The sequence below is a fragment of the Quercus lobata genome, chromosome 2 (genome assembly GCF_001633185.2).
Source record: "Quercus lobata isolate SW786 chromosome 2, ValleyOak3.0 Primary Assembly, whole genome shotgun sequence".
NCBI lineage: Eukaryota > Viridiplantae > Streptophyta > Magnoliopsida > Fagales > Fagaceae > Quercus > Quercus lobata.
Window position 1 is genome coordinate 7,588,110 of NC_044905.1, and position 17,828 is coordinate 7,605,937.

Below are 17,828 nucleotides of genomic sequence, written 5' to 3' on the forward strand. Positions count from 1 at the left end.
TAGATCACTAGCCTCAGATACGTAGCTCCGGCATTCTTTAATCCAAAAGGCATTACCTTGTAACAATAGAGTCCTTGACTCGTGATGAAGGCAGTTTTCTCCTGGTCTTCCTTAGCCATCCTTATTTGGTTATATCCCGAGAAAGCGTCCATGAACGTCAGTAACTTATGCCCGGCTGTAGAGTTCACAAGCTGGTCTATTCTCGGTAGAGGGAAGCTGTCCTTCGGGTACGCCTTGTTCAGGTTTGTGAAGTCTACACACATCCTCCATTTTCCACTTGCTTTCTTCACTAGGACGACGTTTACGAGCCATTCAGGATAGTACACTTCCCGGATGAACCTCGCCGCCAATAGTTTGGTAACTTCATCTATAACTGCTTGATCTCGTTCTAGGGCGAAGACTCTTCGCCTTTGCTGGACGGGTTTTCGCTCCAGATCTACATTCAACTTATGCTGGATGACTTCTGGAGCTATGCTCGGCATGTCCTCGTGACTCCATGCGAAGACATCTATATTCTCTTTAAGGAATTGGATGAGTCTTGTTCTCATCTCAGGGTTTAGCGCCGTTCCTATCTTTGTCGTCTTGTTCGCTTCTCCTTCAGCCAGTTCCATTGTTTCCAGGGCTTCCATTTTTTCTTCGTCCTTCTCTTCAATCATCCATGTGTGGTTCTCCTTTGCAGCTAGGACGACTTGATAGTACTCTCTGGCCAGGACTTAATCTCCTTTTACTTCGCCGACACCCTTATCTGTTAGGAATTTCACCTTCAAACAGTAGGTGGACGTGGCCGCTTTCCATTTGTTAAGCGTGGGCCTCTCAATGATGACATTGTAGGATGAGGGGCAGTCCACCACTAGGAAGTCTAATTGACGGGTCAACTGCACCGGGTAGGTCCCCACCATCACTGTCAACGTCATTATGCCCTTGGGGTATACCCTGTCTCCGCTGAAACTGACGAGGGGAGAGTCAAATGGGTGCAGTCTCCTTGGATCTAGCCTCAGCTGCTGGAAGGCAGGGAGGTAAATGATATCTGCGGAGCTACCGTTGTCCACGAGGATCCTCTTGGTATTGGATCCCTCTATATTCAGCATTATAACCAAAGGGTCATTGTGGGGCTGCTTCACTCCCCTGGCATCCCCTTCATTAAAGGACACGTCCCAATCTGTTCGTTGTTGCTTAGACGGAGGTATCGTGTGGATACTGTTTACCTGCCTCTGATATGCTTTCTTGAGGGATTTAAATGATCCTCCTGAGAAGGGCCCTCCTGTAATCGTCTTTATCTCCCCGATCACATCCTGTGGAGGTTGGGACGAGCGGTCATCCCGGGAAGAGGACCCATGCTGGCTTTTATTACCATCCTTGAACTTACTATATTCCCCTTTCTTCACATACTTCTGTAATTTTCCTTTTCGTATCAACTCCTCTATTTGCTCCTTTAGGTCCCTACAATCTTCTATGTGGTGTCGGTGATCTTTATGGAATCGACAGTACTTGTTCTTATCGTAGATGCTAGGGGATGAGTGTAATGGTCTTGGCCATTTGAGGTAGTGCTCGTCCTTGATCAGCATTAAAATTTTGTCAACAGGCATAACCAAAGGAGTAAGTCTTACCGTCTGAGGACCTTTATCATCTTTTCTCCTGTTCCCGTCATTGTTCCGACGATTTGGGCGCTCCCTCTTTTGACCCCTATGATCGTCTTCCTTCTTTGCCTTGTCTCCTGACTTCTTTACATACTTTATGGCTGCTAAAGCATCTTCTGCATTCATGTACTTTTGTGCCTTCAGGAGTATTTCTGCTATTGTTTTTGGTGGATTCTTTGCGAGGGAGGCCACAAGATCTCTGGATCTCAGTCTCGCTTTAAAGGTCGTCAGCTGCACCTTATCATCAGCTTCGTCCACTTCTAGAGTCTCCCGAGTAAAGCGTTTCACGTACGACCTCAGAGTTTCATTCTCTCCCTGCCTAATGGTGAGTAAGTGGTCCGCCGACCTCTTTGAACGCTGCCCCCCTATGAAATGACGCAAGAAGGCATTGCTCAACTACTCGAAGTTGTCTACGGACGAAGTCAGCAACTTTGTGAACCATTCCCTTGTAGCTCCTTTGAGAGTGGTGGGAAAGGAACGACACAGTATCTCATCAGGTGGCTGTTGAAGACCTAGAGTCGTCTTGAAGGTATTAAGGTGATCCTGAGGGTCTCTAAGTTTGTCGAACGGCTCAAGTTGAGGTAAGCGAAACTTCGTCGGTACATGGCATTTAAGTACCGTCGAGGTGAAAGGCGAATCCGTGACCTTTACCATTCTGTCTATGCTTCGATCCGTCTTCTCCTTAATGGCGTTCCTCAGTTCGTCCATCTCCTTCCTCATTTCTCGAAGGAGATCTAAATTCTACTCATCCGGAGTAGTTGGCCTCTAATGGATACTCCTCCTGTGGCTATCCCCTTCTCCCTCCAGGTTATCTTTGGACTGGTTCTCTTCCTGTTGAGCCTGTTGGACCTGCTGGAGTCGTAATTTCATTTCCTGATTTTGCTTGGTGAGTTCTTCAATGGTGGCCGCAAGAGCTTGAACTTGCTGGGCCAAGGATGCATAATTTGGATTGGGTTCCATCTGAATGTAGAGGGTTAATGGAAACTACGTTCTCAAATATGAATCTGAAAATGTCGTCCCCACAGACGACGCTAAACTGATGAAGCGTGAATTCGTCAGTCGAGATGGGCAGATGGAACCGGCCTCCTGTCAGCGCGAATGTATCCTCTAAGATGGTCACCGGTGTGGTGCCTGCCACAACGCCTCCGATGCCAAAGTTAGAACAGAAAAGCACTTTGTGAAATGAAATGGATAAGCAAGACAATAATAGGTGTTTTTTAGAGTGTGTATGTACCTTCTGTTGATAATGTGAGGGCTTTATATATGTGGCTTTGGCTGCTAGCCGTTGTGGTCGTTAATGCCTTTCTTAGTAACGCCTTTTGCCCAATAATGGGGCTTTTAATAGGTTACCAACGGTCTGCCTGGTTGGTTTTGTAACTGCCCAGGTCATCGATTGACTACACTGAATGATTTCCCTGTCCTCGTCAGTGATGACTGGTTTCTTCGTCATTCAGGATGACTTCGTCATGAGTGTTAGCTTCGTTTATGGGATGTAATCTCGTCATTCCCATCATCGGCCACACATTACATGTATGATACGGGTATGTTATGTTTATTTTTTATTAAAAATTGTAACAAAAATATGGAAAAGATTTACCATATATATTTTTTATAGATAAAAGCAAATAATCTTTGTATCATAACCTTTTAAACTCTTGCTAAGTGTGACTCAATCCTTAGAAGATCCCAACAAATTTTAAAGTTTTTCTAAAATTTTTTTGATAAGAAGATAGCAACTTTCATTAAGAATGAGATAAAAGCAATACATCTTGAGCCAAAGCAAATTCAATCATATAAAATTCAAAATTTTCAAAGAATAATGTTAGAGATATTACAAATTTAACTATATAGGTCTTATAAATTGATGCATCACTAATTATAAAAAGTAATTCAAATACTCATTATTATGCACACCAATCACGTTCATTGGCTCATCGATTATTAAGCTTTTGTATTAGGAGTTAGGGGTATGTATGGGTCAGGTTGAGGAGTTTTTTCAACCCAACCTTCTATGGTGGGTTATAAAAATCTAACCTAACCCAACCCATCACAGGGGTCCAACCCAATCCACATGGATCGGGTTGGGTCAAGTTGGACCCATGGATTGGACAATTTTTTTTTAATTATTATTATTATTATTATTATTATTATTATTATTATTATTATTAAATTGAGCATTAGAACAACACCACCACAAATAAGAGCAAATTTATAACCAAATAATCATGAGCATAACACCAAACAAATACAAACTATATGAGAAAAACTTAGGGGTTGGGTTTTATTTAGGAAGGGGGCAAAAAAGTAAATAACAAAATTATATAATATATTTAAAAATATATTAAATATAGGTGAGTTGGGTTGGGTTAGGTGGATTTGTAAATCTCATGACCCAAATCCAACCCAACCTAATGTTAAAAAAAAAAAAAAAAAAAAAATTCATAACTTAACCCAACCCACCAATCCTTAAAAACCAACACAACCTGGTGGGTTGAGTTGGGTTGGGTCAGGTTGGTTTTGGTGGGTTAGTGGGTTTGTTGTACACCCTTATGAGGAGTAATTCTATATTCACAACAATTTCATAACAAATTCTTGTTGGCAGATTGTTACTGTTAATGGTGAATAAAAAAGTGATATTAGTAAGGATAGAGATTATAATCAATACCAACTTACTACCTAGACTTTATTATAAAATTTTTGTGAAAATAATGTAGATGTAACATAATTAATTTATGTTGTAGTAGTATTAGTTTATTTATTTATTTATTAAAGAAACTAAACATGATTATTTGGGCATTGGAAGCATGAGGCATAGATTTGGGATTTGTGTTTTGTGTTTTGTTGTCACTTTGTTTTTAATTTTTGGGTTATACACTTGAAATATATTAAACATGACATGGTCATTCTCTTGGGTTTAGTGTTTGACATGTGTACGTTTTTTTTGATATTTTTAAAAATATTTTATATCTCTTATCTTACGCTAACCACTGTCAAGTTTCAATAAAAGTTGCTTTTTAATCTCTTTTATAACAATCTGTATAACTCGCCGACTTGTCCGTAACTAACGCGTGATGCACTGATGTATGTCTAGCCTCATAGTAATGCGTTTAATTCTGTATGTTTGCAGTTGCACATAATACATAAGATGCGAGTAATTTTAATTGTTACGCACGTACGTGCATTGTACAGGTACAATACGTGTACTTACTAACTATACTACGTTATTAATATTGGCTTCTTAATTATTATTTTTTTTTTTGAAAAAGTCAAATATTATAGTTAGATTTCTCAAAATATACAAATTAAATAGAAGTCATATTTATTACATTATTATATGTCCAGTATTCTTCTAAATGGAAAATTAATTAAAATAGTATTGCCACATTAAAAATAAAATAAAATAAACTCAAACACATTAATCTTTGCAGATTGCAATGGTTGCTCTCCTTGGTAGAACCACTTGAGGACGTCAAGATCAGTGATTGTTGGTGGACATTGGCGGTTGTCCTTAAAGGATGAACTAACTTAACGGCGTAGGTTATGAGCTAACTTTTAAGAATTTGTTAAAGGTAAAAGACTTTTTTTTTTAATTTTTTTTGGGAGGGAGCCACAAGTATGGATCATCTATCTACCATATATTATGGGTCCCTTTAAGTTAAATTTAATTTGTATGTTTGTTTAGACCCCTTAAACCAGATTGTTTAACCTAATTCATTAACCAAGTGATTACTTAGATTAATTTTCAAATCTAGGTTAAACACAAATAAATCATATCATGCAAAGATGCGGAAAAGTAAAAACACCACTATATGATGACCCAAGAAAAGCAATGAAACTAACCGTTTCAAAGTAAAAACCTAGGGAGGATTTGACCTAACTATTCTCAAGGTAAACCAAATCCACTATAAGAAAATTGAAGTTTTTACAAAAGATTTAACCCTAAATCTAATGCTACCTCATGTAATAACTTACTGACACAACCACGTGCAAACTTCGAATCCACGGACTCTTTCTCTTCTTGGATTTATAGCAACACAAGTTGCCTTGCTTGTGACTTTGAGATCCCACTCCAAGGTTTCAGATCACCTTCACTTGTTGATCTTGATGCAGCAACTATGTTCTACCAATGCTTGATTGTAATTTTGGCTTTGGTAGATTTTTGTGTAGTTAGAAGGTACAAAACCTCTCAAATCTCACAAAGAGTAACACCCAAGTCTTCTTCAGCACCCTCAAAACGTGGCTAGGGTTTTTCTTTTATATGTGGAGAAGTTTAAATGAAACCCTTAACATTTTCACAGGCTTTGGGCCTATTTAAAAATTCTGCAGAAACTGTGCCTGCAATTTTTGATCGGTCGAGCCTAATTCTTGATCGGTTGAGAAAGGCAGAACTTCACTTTTCTTTTCTACAATCAGCTAGACTTCAGAACTTAAAACAACCTTATTTAAGCATTGCCTAAACACCTAGTCTAGACATGTTTTGTTCTCGGCTTGCCAACACAATACAACAATGACTCTAAATATTTAATTCTAAATCTTTAGAACCTAACAAATTTTACTACTTATCAGGAATCCATGCTATAATTTTGGATTCAAACTTTAAATTATTTTATATATTTATAATCTATATCTATATGCAATATAAAATAAAATAAAAATGACTTTCTATTAATTTCTTCTATTATTGCCACATAAACTTTTAAAACACATTTTTTTTTCACTTCATTATTCTAATATGTATTTTTTTTGTTGAGTTTGAATTCTATAAGGATTCACTATAAAAGCTCTTATATTTATTGTTTACATTAGAATTTTGTCATATTATATTTTCTTTAAATAATATAATAGATTCAATTCCATTAACAAACACAATCATATATTATGAATATCTTTTAATAATACATATAACTTGCCAACTTGTCTGTAACTAACATGTGATGTACTGATGTACATCTAGCCTCATAATAATGCATTTAATTATGTATGTTTGCACACAATACATAAGACACGAGTAATTTTAATTATTACGCACGGTACAATATGTGTACTTACTAACTATACTACATTATCAATATTGGTTTCTTAATTATTTGCATTCTTTTTTTTCTTTTGAAAAAGTAAAATATTATAGTTAGATTTCTCATAATATACAAATTAAATAGAAGTCATATTTATTACATTATTATATGTCCAGTATTCTTCTAAAAGAAAATTAATTAAAACAGTATTGCCACATTAAAAATAAAATTAAATAAACTCAAACACATTAATCTTTGCAGTGGTTGCTCTCCTTGGTAGAACCACTTGAGGACATCAAGATCAATTATTGTTAGTGTACATTCATGGTTGTCCTCAAAGGATGAACTAACTTAAGGGCGGAGGTTATGAGCTACCTTTTAAGGATTTGTTAAAGGTAAAAGGTTTTTTTTTTTTTTTTTTGGTTTTTTGGGAGGGAGCCATAAGTATGGATCATCTGTCTATTATATTTTATAGGTCCCTTTAAGTTAAATTTTATTACTTATTAGGAAGCCACGCTATAATTTTGGATTCAAACGATAAATTATTTTATATATCTATAATCTAAATCTATATGCAATATAAAATAAAATAAAAATGACTTTATGTTAACTTCTTCTATTATTGCCACATAAACTTTTAAAACACATTTTTTTTTTTTACATCATTATTCTAATATGTATTTTTTCGTTGAGTTTAAATTCTATAAGAATTCACTATAAAAGCTCTTATATTTATCGTCTACATTAGAATTGTCATATTATATTTTCTTTAAATAATATAATAGATTCAATTCCATTAACAAACACAATCATATATTAAGAATATCTTTTAATAATTATCAAAGTCTATATTTAATTTTTTTTATTATAAAAAAACATAGAGAAGATAATATTTTGTTACTTTTGTATGCATTGCAAAGATTACTAACTAATTTATAATCAATAATTTTTAATATATATAAAACCAAAGCAAATTGACTTTTGGTTGAACAAATAATATTGTATTATGTAAACTTTTGAGAACTTACAATTTTAAACATCATAATTTTAATATATATATAATTAAATTTAAATTTTATTTCATATTTAAACCTACTATTAAATTCTTAGCCCATCATATTTCTTCAAATTATAGAATTTATAGTTTCATATATAAATAAGCCATAATTAATGACTATTAAAAACTAAATCTTTGCTTGGACTGTGTTCTATACCATAAAATGGTAAGGTGGGTTATCTTATTATTGGGATTTTTGTTTTCCAATGATGCTTTTTTTTTTTCTTTTCTATTCACATATTAAAAAAAAAAATTGAAAAATTTTATTTATTATTTACTAAGAAAACAAAGTTGTAGAAGGAGAGATAAGCAAAAAGAATTTGGCTAAGTCAACTTATTGAAGTGACGACGGCAAGAGAAAAAACCGAACTTGTAGGGCAGAATTTGCTAAACAGCATCTTTTTGGAAAAATATTAGCAAAAAAGCATGCAGATGAAACATTTTAGTAAGTTAGACTGCTTATTTTTTTTTTTAAAAAGTGGAACTCAAGTCTATGAAACTTGAGTTCCATAATGTAACTCGAGCTACCTAGACTCGAGTTCCAAGTGCGTAAAAATTATACACAAGGAACTCGAGTTTAGGAAACTCGAGTTCTACTCAAATGGAACTCGAGTTTCCTAGACTCACGTTCCACGTTTTTTTTTTTTTTGGTCCATTTCAGACTTCACCTAAGAGGAAATTGAGTTTGAATGGGTTGGAACTCGAGTTCCAAAAACAGTCCAACTTACTAAAATGTTTCATCTGCATGCTATGTACCAAATTTTTTTCTAAAAAGCTACTATTTGGCAAATTTTTCCCAAGCTTGTAGTGTCCCCATGAATGAATTTTTGCTGAGTTCCACCACTTCCAACTGATAGTCAACCTGTCAAAAGACAAGTTTGAGAGATACCCAAATAAAGAATTGTGCTTTAGAGCGAGTTCAAGCAAGTTTGGTGGGAGTGACCCAGTGAGTTTGTTGTAACTCAAATTGAGTCGCAGGGATGGAATTAGGATTCATACCTTGGGGGGGGGGGGAGCAAAGCTTAAAACCAATTTTTTATTTTTTTATTTTTTTTTATGAAAATAAAAACTAACATCTATTTCATATTCAACAAAATACTACATACAAAATAAGTATTTCTTAAACATTTCATATTATAAAACACATCAACAAAGTATAACATACAAAATAAGTGTTTCTTATTTTGTGCGCGATTATTGTTTAGTCTATATTTATTTATTTATTTTTGTAGTTAAAGGGGCATGAATTTTATTTATTTATTTATTTTCTTGTAGGTCAATATCTAAATATTTTATAGGAGGAGAGACAAATATATATATATATATATATATTAGGGCAAATCTTAATTTTTTGTTACTAGTTTTTTTTAAAAAAAATTGGGGTGGGGGGGGGGGGGGGCAATGGCCCCCCTTTGCCCTAGTGTAGGTCCGTGAGTCGTCTCAAATTTGAAAGCGAGTCAATTGAGTTTGGAAGAAACCCAATTAGAGAATTGTGAGAAAGGTCCAACAAGTCAAGAGATAGATTGGTAATGGATACAAGGACTGAGCCAGAGAACGAGTTGGGTCAGAGAGAGGGAGTTTGGAGGTTTGAAAGAGATGATATGGAAGAAGGTATAGGGCCAAAGAAAGAGTTATCATAGAGGTCGAGGTAAGTGAGTTGGGAAAGTTGAGAAATGAGTGGGTTGAGTGTACCTGAGTAGCCAGCTGGGTCGAGAACAAGGTGGGTGACCCAGATTGAGTCAGCGGTGCAAGTGAGGCTGCAGCCGAAGACTTTAATTTTATAAGCAACAAAGGTCGTCAAAAAACAACACTTGTAGAGTGGTTGCCTATGCAATTTCACACCTACGCTTTGATTTGATAACTTTGAAACTTGAAAGTCATGCAGTGTCGCATGCGAGGAGATCAGCCTTTGTTCTGGTCAAAAAGCGAAACCTCGAGTCCTTGACTAACAAAGTGGAGTGTACTAGTGCAGCAATGGATTTTCATTATATTACTAGTGTGGGCTGCACGTCCAAACCACATGCTAGTCTTTAGTGAGAAAAATAATACAGATTTTTTTTTTTTTTGAAGAAGTTTAAAGTCATGTACTTAAATTTAAAATAGTCATTTGAATATCTATGTACTATGACAATTTTTTTGAACTCATATACTAAATGTAATATCTACTCACCAAAAAATGCTACAAAGAATGATAATGAATGTCATCATCTTTCTACAATATTTAAATTTTCACAATGAATGATAATATATGCTACAATTTTTTTGAAGATCTTCATTAAATTAAATACTTGCAATCATCTACAATGAAGATTTTGTTATTCATATTTCATTCTTTATTATCTTATTTTATGAGTCTAATTACGATGTTTAGCTTACTTATATTTGATGAATACCCTTTTAAGTAGGAAAATAAATTAAAAAAGGAACAAAATAACAAAAGACATATGTCATCAAAATTTCTATGAGATAAAATTATAAGTCTAAAAGATTTAAACCTAATAAATTAGTGTTCTCTAGGTAACAAATAGAACACCGTATATCATCATTCTAACTTTCAAAGCATGACTACTAGTCTACCACATAAAATTCAAAATACACAAAGAAATTTGTTGGGACAATGAAATTTAGTAGGAGTATATTAGACATTGTACAATGGAATATTTTAGGAATTATAAGATATTGTTAGGGTTTAACTAAGAGAGAAACAATAGGGGTATATGCTCATTTACAAAATATAAATGATGAAATTATACAACTTTAGTTTAGGGGGCAATGCAACTACCCCGAACATAAAGGAGGAAAGTGTTACTTCATCAATTTGTGTGTGTTATGTGTGTGTAAAACAATATGCGTGTGTGTGTCTTTTTATTTTATTTTAAAAAAAAACTTGAAGCAATGTGTTAAAAAAAAAAAATCAACCCAAAAAAATTATGCATTAAACAATGAATTTTAGTTCAACGAATTGAGTAAACCAAAAAAGAAGTCTAGAAACACAACAAAAAGTCACGATATTTTTACAATACCTTTATTTCTAGCTCTGGTGGGTCCTATTCTGATATTTTATTATTTTATTTTATAATAATGTTACATCCACAATATTTTTATAATAAATCTTAGGCGGTAAATTGCTACTGGTTTTAAATTGGGCTAATCACTTTTAACCATGCATTTAAAAATAAAATAAAATTTCAATTGAAGAAAATTGTGCCTAAAACAATGAATTTTGGCTTCCTAAATTTGACTAAACAAAAAAAGAAGCCCAGGAACACAACAAAATGTCACACAAAAGAAGTTTAGGAATATAACAAAATGTCACAACATTTTCTTAATATTTTTTATTTCCAGTTGTGGTAGGTACCGGTTTAATATTTTATTATTTAATTTTTATGTCCACAACATTTTCACAACAAATTTTAGGTAAAAAATTATTACTGATTTAAAAATTATGCATTAAAAAAAATATAAGAAAATTGTGCGTGAAACGTACAGTGAATTTTGGCTCACCCAATTTGACCATATATACTAAAAATGAAGTCTAAGAATGCAACAAAATATTAAAACATTTTCACAATACTTTTATTTTTAGGATCCAAATAGATATATTTTTATTTTATTTGAGAGAAATGCTACATCCATAATATTTTTAGAACAAATTATAAATGACAAGTTGTTATTGGTTTTAAATTGAACCCACTACTAATATCACTTTTTTATCCTTCAAAAATACCTTGCCACATAAAATTTGTTATAAAATTATTGTGAAAATGTTGTGGACATAGCATTTCTTTTTATTTTATTTTATTTTATTTTGATCTATAAGGATCTGAGATCTCACGATTGTGAAAATATTGTGACAAGAAGAAGATGTTATAACATTTTCATAATACATTTATTTTTAGTTGTGATTGGTCTCAGTCTCTTATTTTATTATTTTATTTTGACCTTTAAAAAATTGACACGTCAATAATTATGAAAATATTGTAAAAATTTGTTGCGTCAGTGTAATTGTGTATGCACATCTAATATTTAAAAGCACAAGCAAAACCAGCGTATTGTGGAAAAAAAAAAAAGGCCCAATGAATGGTGCAAATTGTCAATTATTATGAAAATATTGTAAGAATTTGTTAAGCTGGTATAACTATACATACACATATAAATATTTAAAAGAAAAGACAAAACAGCACAACCAAAACCGGCGTGTTAAGGTTTGTGGGAAAAAAAAAAAAAGCCTAATGAACAATGTTGTGAAAGTGTTGCAAAAAATGTTGTGGATGTAACACTTCTTTTTTCATAATACCTTTAGTTTTAGTTGTGGATGATTCTAGTATGATATTTTATTTTAACCTATAAAGAATTAACATATCAACAATTGTAAAAATATTGTGACAATTTATTATGTTAACTAAAAGCTTTTTATATATATATATATATATATATATAAAGAGTGGACAGGACGATATTACCCCTAAAAAAAAAGCAGAGAAAAAAAAAGAAAGTAGCGAGAAAAAAAAAAAAAAGCAACAATAGTGTAGAGGTTGAAGAAACCAAAGCACTGTAACTACAGTGCCAATTGAACAAACCAAATTGGCAATGTAGCAATTGTTCAAAACTTGAAAAAAAGGGATAAAGGATAAATGATAAAGGCTGCTCAATAAACCAAAATACTGTTCATTGAGCCCTCTTTTTATATTAGACTAGTTAGCGTGCTACCTCTTGAGTGAAAAAAATTAAAATAAAATTTCTATTTGAAGAAGTATGAAACTATATACATAAAAAAATGTATGTTACACACAAAGTTAGGGTAACTATTTAACATATGAATATCTATTTTATTATAATAGTTTCTTAGTACTTATTTGCTAATGGTAATATCTACTCACTAAAAACTTCTAAGAATGATAATGAATATCATCATCTTCCAATAATAAGCAACTGAGTTTTCTAAGACATTGGCATAATATTTAAAGTTTCATAATGAAAGATGTCATATGCTACAATTGAACCATTTCATCAAATACTTTCAACCATACACAATGAAAATTTTTTCATTCATACTTTCTTCTTTATCATTCTACATGAGTCTAGGTACAATGTTTAGCTAGCTTGGTTTTTAATGAACACCCATTTTAGGCAAGAAAAGAAATAAATAAATAAATAACAAAAGGCATGTGTCTCGAATTTTCTATTAGATAAATTATAAGTTTTGAAGATTTAAATCTAGAAAATCAATGTTCTTTAGGTAATAAATAAAATACCTTATATCATCATTCCAACTTTCTAATCATTACTGCCATCTAAAACTCAAAATATGTGACGAAAATTTTTGGAATATTAAAATTTAGTGGGAGTATTTTAGACATTACACAATGTAATATTTTAAGAATTATAAGCTTTCATTACGGTTTAACTGAAAGAATAATAATATGACATATCTGCTCTTTTCCAAAACACTAAGGGGGGAATTGCTTGATTTTAAAGTTTAAGGAGGAACTGTGAACTATCTCAAACATAAAGGACGAAATGTGTTTTTATCCTAATTTTTTTTTTGGTGTAACGCTATGTGTTTTTACTTATAATTGTACGTAAAGATAAAATACAATAAAAAAGAACAAAGTTTAGTTATAAAATTAATTGTAGTCTTAGGCTATAACCTTACTAAATATCTTTTTATTGGAGGTGAGTTGTAGCCTTAGGTTATAACCTTACTCAATAAAATAAATATTACTACATATTTTGAAAATCTAATCGGTAAATTTCATATTCTTTACGCTCTTAATATGCATGTCAAACTTTGTGTCAATTGGATGTTATTTACTATATGATCTATAAGCTTATATTTTATGCATAATTTTAAATTACAAAAACTTACAATTTAAACAATTTATTGATGACATAACTATTGATCTTTAATTTTCTTAAAATTTTGCAAGCATGGAGGATATAAGAATAAGATGTAATCCAATGGTGGATTTGTCAAAATTCACCTCCAATAAAAAAAATATTAAATAAGATTGTAGCTTAAAGTTACAACAAATTTTGTAGCTAAATTTTGTCCTAAAAAAATATATAAAAATTTAATTTAAGAAAATTGTACATGAAATAGTGAATTTTGGCTAGGAATGGCAACGGGTCAGGTTTGGACCAGGTTTTTCCATATTTGAACCCGACCCGTGGGTCTACTCCCAAAAACCGGACCCGGCCCGTTTAATAAACGGGTTTTTTATGTGGGGCCCAGACCTACCCCGCCCAGCCCATGCCACTTCAGGGCCCAATCCGTGGCCAAATAAAAAAAAAAAAAACTCGAAGCCCTAAACCTCCACAAACGAACCTAGATTAGAAACCCAAAAGGTAAACCCCAAGATGCCAAGATCATGTTCATTAATCTAAATCAGAAACCCAAAAACAAAAACCCCAAAATCATGTTCATCAACCTAGATTAGAAACTCAAAAACAAAAACCCTAAGATCAATTTCTTCAATCAGACCAGAGTAGCCACCAAAACCCCAAACACAAACACAAACACAAATCCTAACACAAAAATTTTAGATTTATACTTTCCCCTTTCAAAATCACAAACACGAACACAGAAATCACAAAAAAAAAAAAAAGTGAAGAACATATCATTGAGAAATAGGAATGGCAACGAATCCAAACCCTAACAGGAACCCAAACCCTAAAGATCCCAAAGGTCCCAAATCCTAACGAACCCAAACAAGAATGGCAAAAAAAAAGAAGAAGAGAGAAGAACATATTAGGTGCAGGGGAGGAGGGAGAATGAGAGCGATTAAAGGGGGCAGTGGTGAGACAGTGAGGCCGTGAGTGTGGCTATGCTGGTTGGTGAGAGTGACAGCTTGAGGAGTTGAAGGCAGCGGCGGCAAGGCTGTGGCCGTGTGGCTGTGGCTGTGGCCATGAGAGTGCCTGGAGATTTGAGAGAGAATGGGTTCACTAGGTGGCGGCTGTGTGATGAGAATGAGAGAATGAGATAGGGTTAGGGTATTGAATAAGTTTATCTATATATATATATATATATATATATATGAGGGTGTTTTAGTAATTAGGATATAACCGGGTTGGGTCTGGGTTTTTACCAAAACCTAGACCCGTTTCGGGTTTTTTTTTTTTAAAAACCCGAACCCGACCCTATTCTTTATTGGACCGGGTAAAACCCGATCCATTAGGGTCGAATCAGGCCGGGTATCCGCGGTTTGGGTAAAAATTGCCATCCCTAATTTTGGCTAAACAAAGTTGACTAAACTTAAAATTTTTTTTTCTAAAAACACAACATAATGGTACAACATTTTCGTAATACTATAATTTTGTTATATTTTATTTTGATTCGTAAATAATTGATACTTTAGTAGTTTTAAAAATATTATGATGACAACAAATTGTCTTAATATTTTCACAAGAGAAATGCAATGTCCACAACATTTTCACAACAAATTATAAGTAATATGTTGTTGTAAGGACCTTGTTTGCAGCCTAAACCCAAGATATATGTGACATTGCCCCAATGAGCCCAGTATAATAAATTTGTAGAGAGTGGGTCGAAGAACTAGATCCTAATGAATTTGACAACGGTTAGTATGGATTTGGAAGATGATTAAGCAAGAACAAAGAAAATAAAACTGAATCACTTCATTGTTCGAGGAGGACACACTTATATAAATTGATTACAATTGAGTACAAAAATAATTTAGATTGCTACAGTGTTTTCTCTCTATTTTTCCGATCTTTTTCTCATTGAGGATCTCTCATATTATATAGCTCTCTTTGGGTCATCTTGATCTTATACTTGTTGATCATCTGAGCCCCTACTTGAGTACCTGTCTCATCAGACACACTCTCTAGCTTTCTGTGAGTTGTGGTAGCCAATGCAGCATTGTTCAGAGGTTTTCTCCACATAAATGCGACCAGAAAAGTAGCTGCAGTGCATTTAATGCGGTGGTAGCAGCTTTCCCTTAGATATTTTTGGGTTTTCTTCTTTCTTGTATGTTCATGAGACACGTTCCTATCATTGGAGTTTCTTGAAGGGTTATTCTAATTGCTGGAATACATACTTGAACTGCATTCATCATATCCGAGGAGGAGTTTCTCCTCGGACCACCTTCCACCCGTTTCTTACTCATGAGATTTTAAATTGGAGTATCTACTAAATATTTGTCTCTCCTTGGACCATTCAACGTCCTCAGACAAAACCCAAGGCCCAATATATGATTTTGGGCCCTTATCCCTACAGTTGTTATGGGTGATCAAAAAAGTAATTTTATTGGTAAATTTAAATTAGAACTAATAACAAGTTACCTCCTATGCTTTGTTATGAAAGTGTTGTGAAAAATGTTATGGATATTGCACTTTTTTTTTTACAATACCTTTATTTTTAGCTGTGATTGGTTCCAGTATGATATTTTATCATTTTATTTTGGCCTATAAGGAATTAACACCTCAACAATTGTGAAAATATTGTAGCAATTTATTGTGTTAGAGTAGCTCTTATGTATATAAAAGAATAAAAAATAAAAAACGTGTCCAATAGGCCAATTTACCAACCATATTTGAAAATGAAAAATGAAAAAAAAAAAAAAGGAAAAAAAAAAAGCAAGTGAAAGTGGAAAGAGTTGAATAAACCAAATTCATTGTTTCTTTGGCATTGACACTTTTTCTAGAGACACAACATAATGGTACAACATTTTCGTAATACCATAATTTTGTTATATTTTATTTTGATTCGTAAAGAATTGATACTTTAGTAGTTGTAAAAATATTATGACGACAACAAATTGTCTTAATATTTTCACAAGAGAAATGATTTGTCCACAACATTTTTTTAACAAATTACAAGTAGTATGCTGTTACGGGTTGTTATTGGTGAGCAAAAAAGTAATTTCATTAGTAAATTTAAATTAGAATCAATAACAATTTTCCTTCTATACTTTGTTATGAAAGTGTTGTGAAAAATGTTATAGATGTCGCACTTTTTTTTTACAATACCTTTATTTTTAGCTATGATTGGTTCCAGTATGATATTTTATCATTTTATTTTGGCCTATAAGGAATTAACACCTCAACAATTGTGAAAATATTGTAGCAATTTATTGTGTTAATATTTTATTTTTTTTAGAGTAGCTCTTATGTATATAAAAGAATAAAAAATAAAAAGCGTGTTCAATAGGCCAATTTACCAACCAAATTTAAAAATGAAAAAAAAAAAAAAAAAGCAAGTGAAAGTGGAAAGAGTTGAGTAAACCAAATTCACTGTTTCTTTGGCATTGACACTTTTTCTAGAAACACAACATAATGGTACAACATTTTCGTAATACCATAATTTTGTTATATTTTATTTTGATTCGTAAAGAATTGATACTTTAATAGTTGTAAAAATTATTATGACGACAACAAATTGTCTTAATATGTTGTTACGGGTTGTTATTGGTGAGCAAAAAAGTAGTTTCATTGGTAAATTTAAATTAGAACTAATAATAATTTACCTTCTATGCTTTGTTATGAAAGTGTTGTGAAAAATGTTATGGATGTCGCACTTTTTTTTTTACAATACCTTTATTTTTTGCTGTGATTAGTTTCAGTATGATATTTTATTATTTTATTTTGGCCTATAAGGAATTAACATCTTAATAATTATGAAAATATTGTAGCAATTTATTGTATTAATATTTTATTTTTTTAGAGTATCTCATGTATATAAAAGAATAAAAAATAAAAAGCATGTTCAATAGGCTAATTTACCAATCAAATTTGAAAATTAAAAAAAAAAAAAAACAAAAATAAAAAGCAAGTGAAAGCAAAGAGAGTTGGATAAACTAAATTTACTGTTTCTTTAACATGGATACTTTATATATATATATATATATGTGTGTGTGTGTGTGTGTGTGTGTGTGTGTGTGTGTGTGTAAAAAAAGGGTCTGAATTTTGACTAAAGTGTTCCCCTCCATAGAAAGAGTCACGGGTGCAAGTGAGACTGCAGCCGATTACTTTTATAATCTACAAAGGTCGTCAAAAAACAACACTTGTAGAGTGGTTGCTTATGCAATTTCAAACCTGCGCTTTGATCAGATAACTTTGAAAGTTGAAGGAAATGTCTTGAGCCATATATATGGCATA

The 17,828-nt window shown here is 32.6% G+C and overlaps 1 protein-coding gene across 1 annotated transcript; it reads right to left on the minus strand.

Annotated features, from left to right (window-relative positions):
- Positions 1–713: 713 nt before the first annotated feature.
- Positions 714–2,597, minus strand: LOC115958326. Its single transcript, XM_031076732.1, has 2 exons — positions 2,414–2,597; positions 714–2,002 (listed from the first exon to the last, which is right to left on the minus strand). Exons 1-2 carry the CDS (start codon positions 2,595–2,597, stop codon positions 714–716), a joined length of 1,473 nt encoding a protein of 490 aa, XP_030932592.1.
- Positions 2,598–17,828: the final 15,231 nt, after the last annotated feature.

What these genes read in the sequence shown, in the direction of transcription:
- LOC115958326 (XM_031076732.1), bottom strand. Translation starts at nt 2,597, where the DNA reads ATGGAACCCAATCCAAATTATGCATCCTTGGCCCAGCAAGTTCAAGCT. An exon ending in AGGGGATAGCCACAGGAGGA is followed by an intron (nt 2,003 to 2,413) that starts GTATCCATTAGA and finishes GTCATTTCATAG; the next exon opens with GGGGGCAGCGTTCAAAGAGG.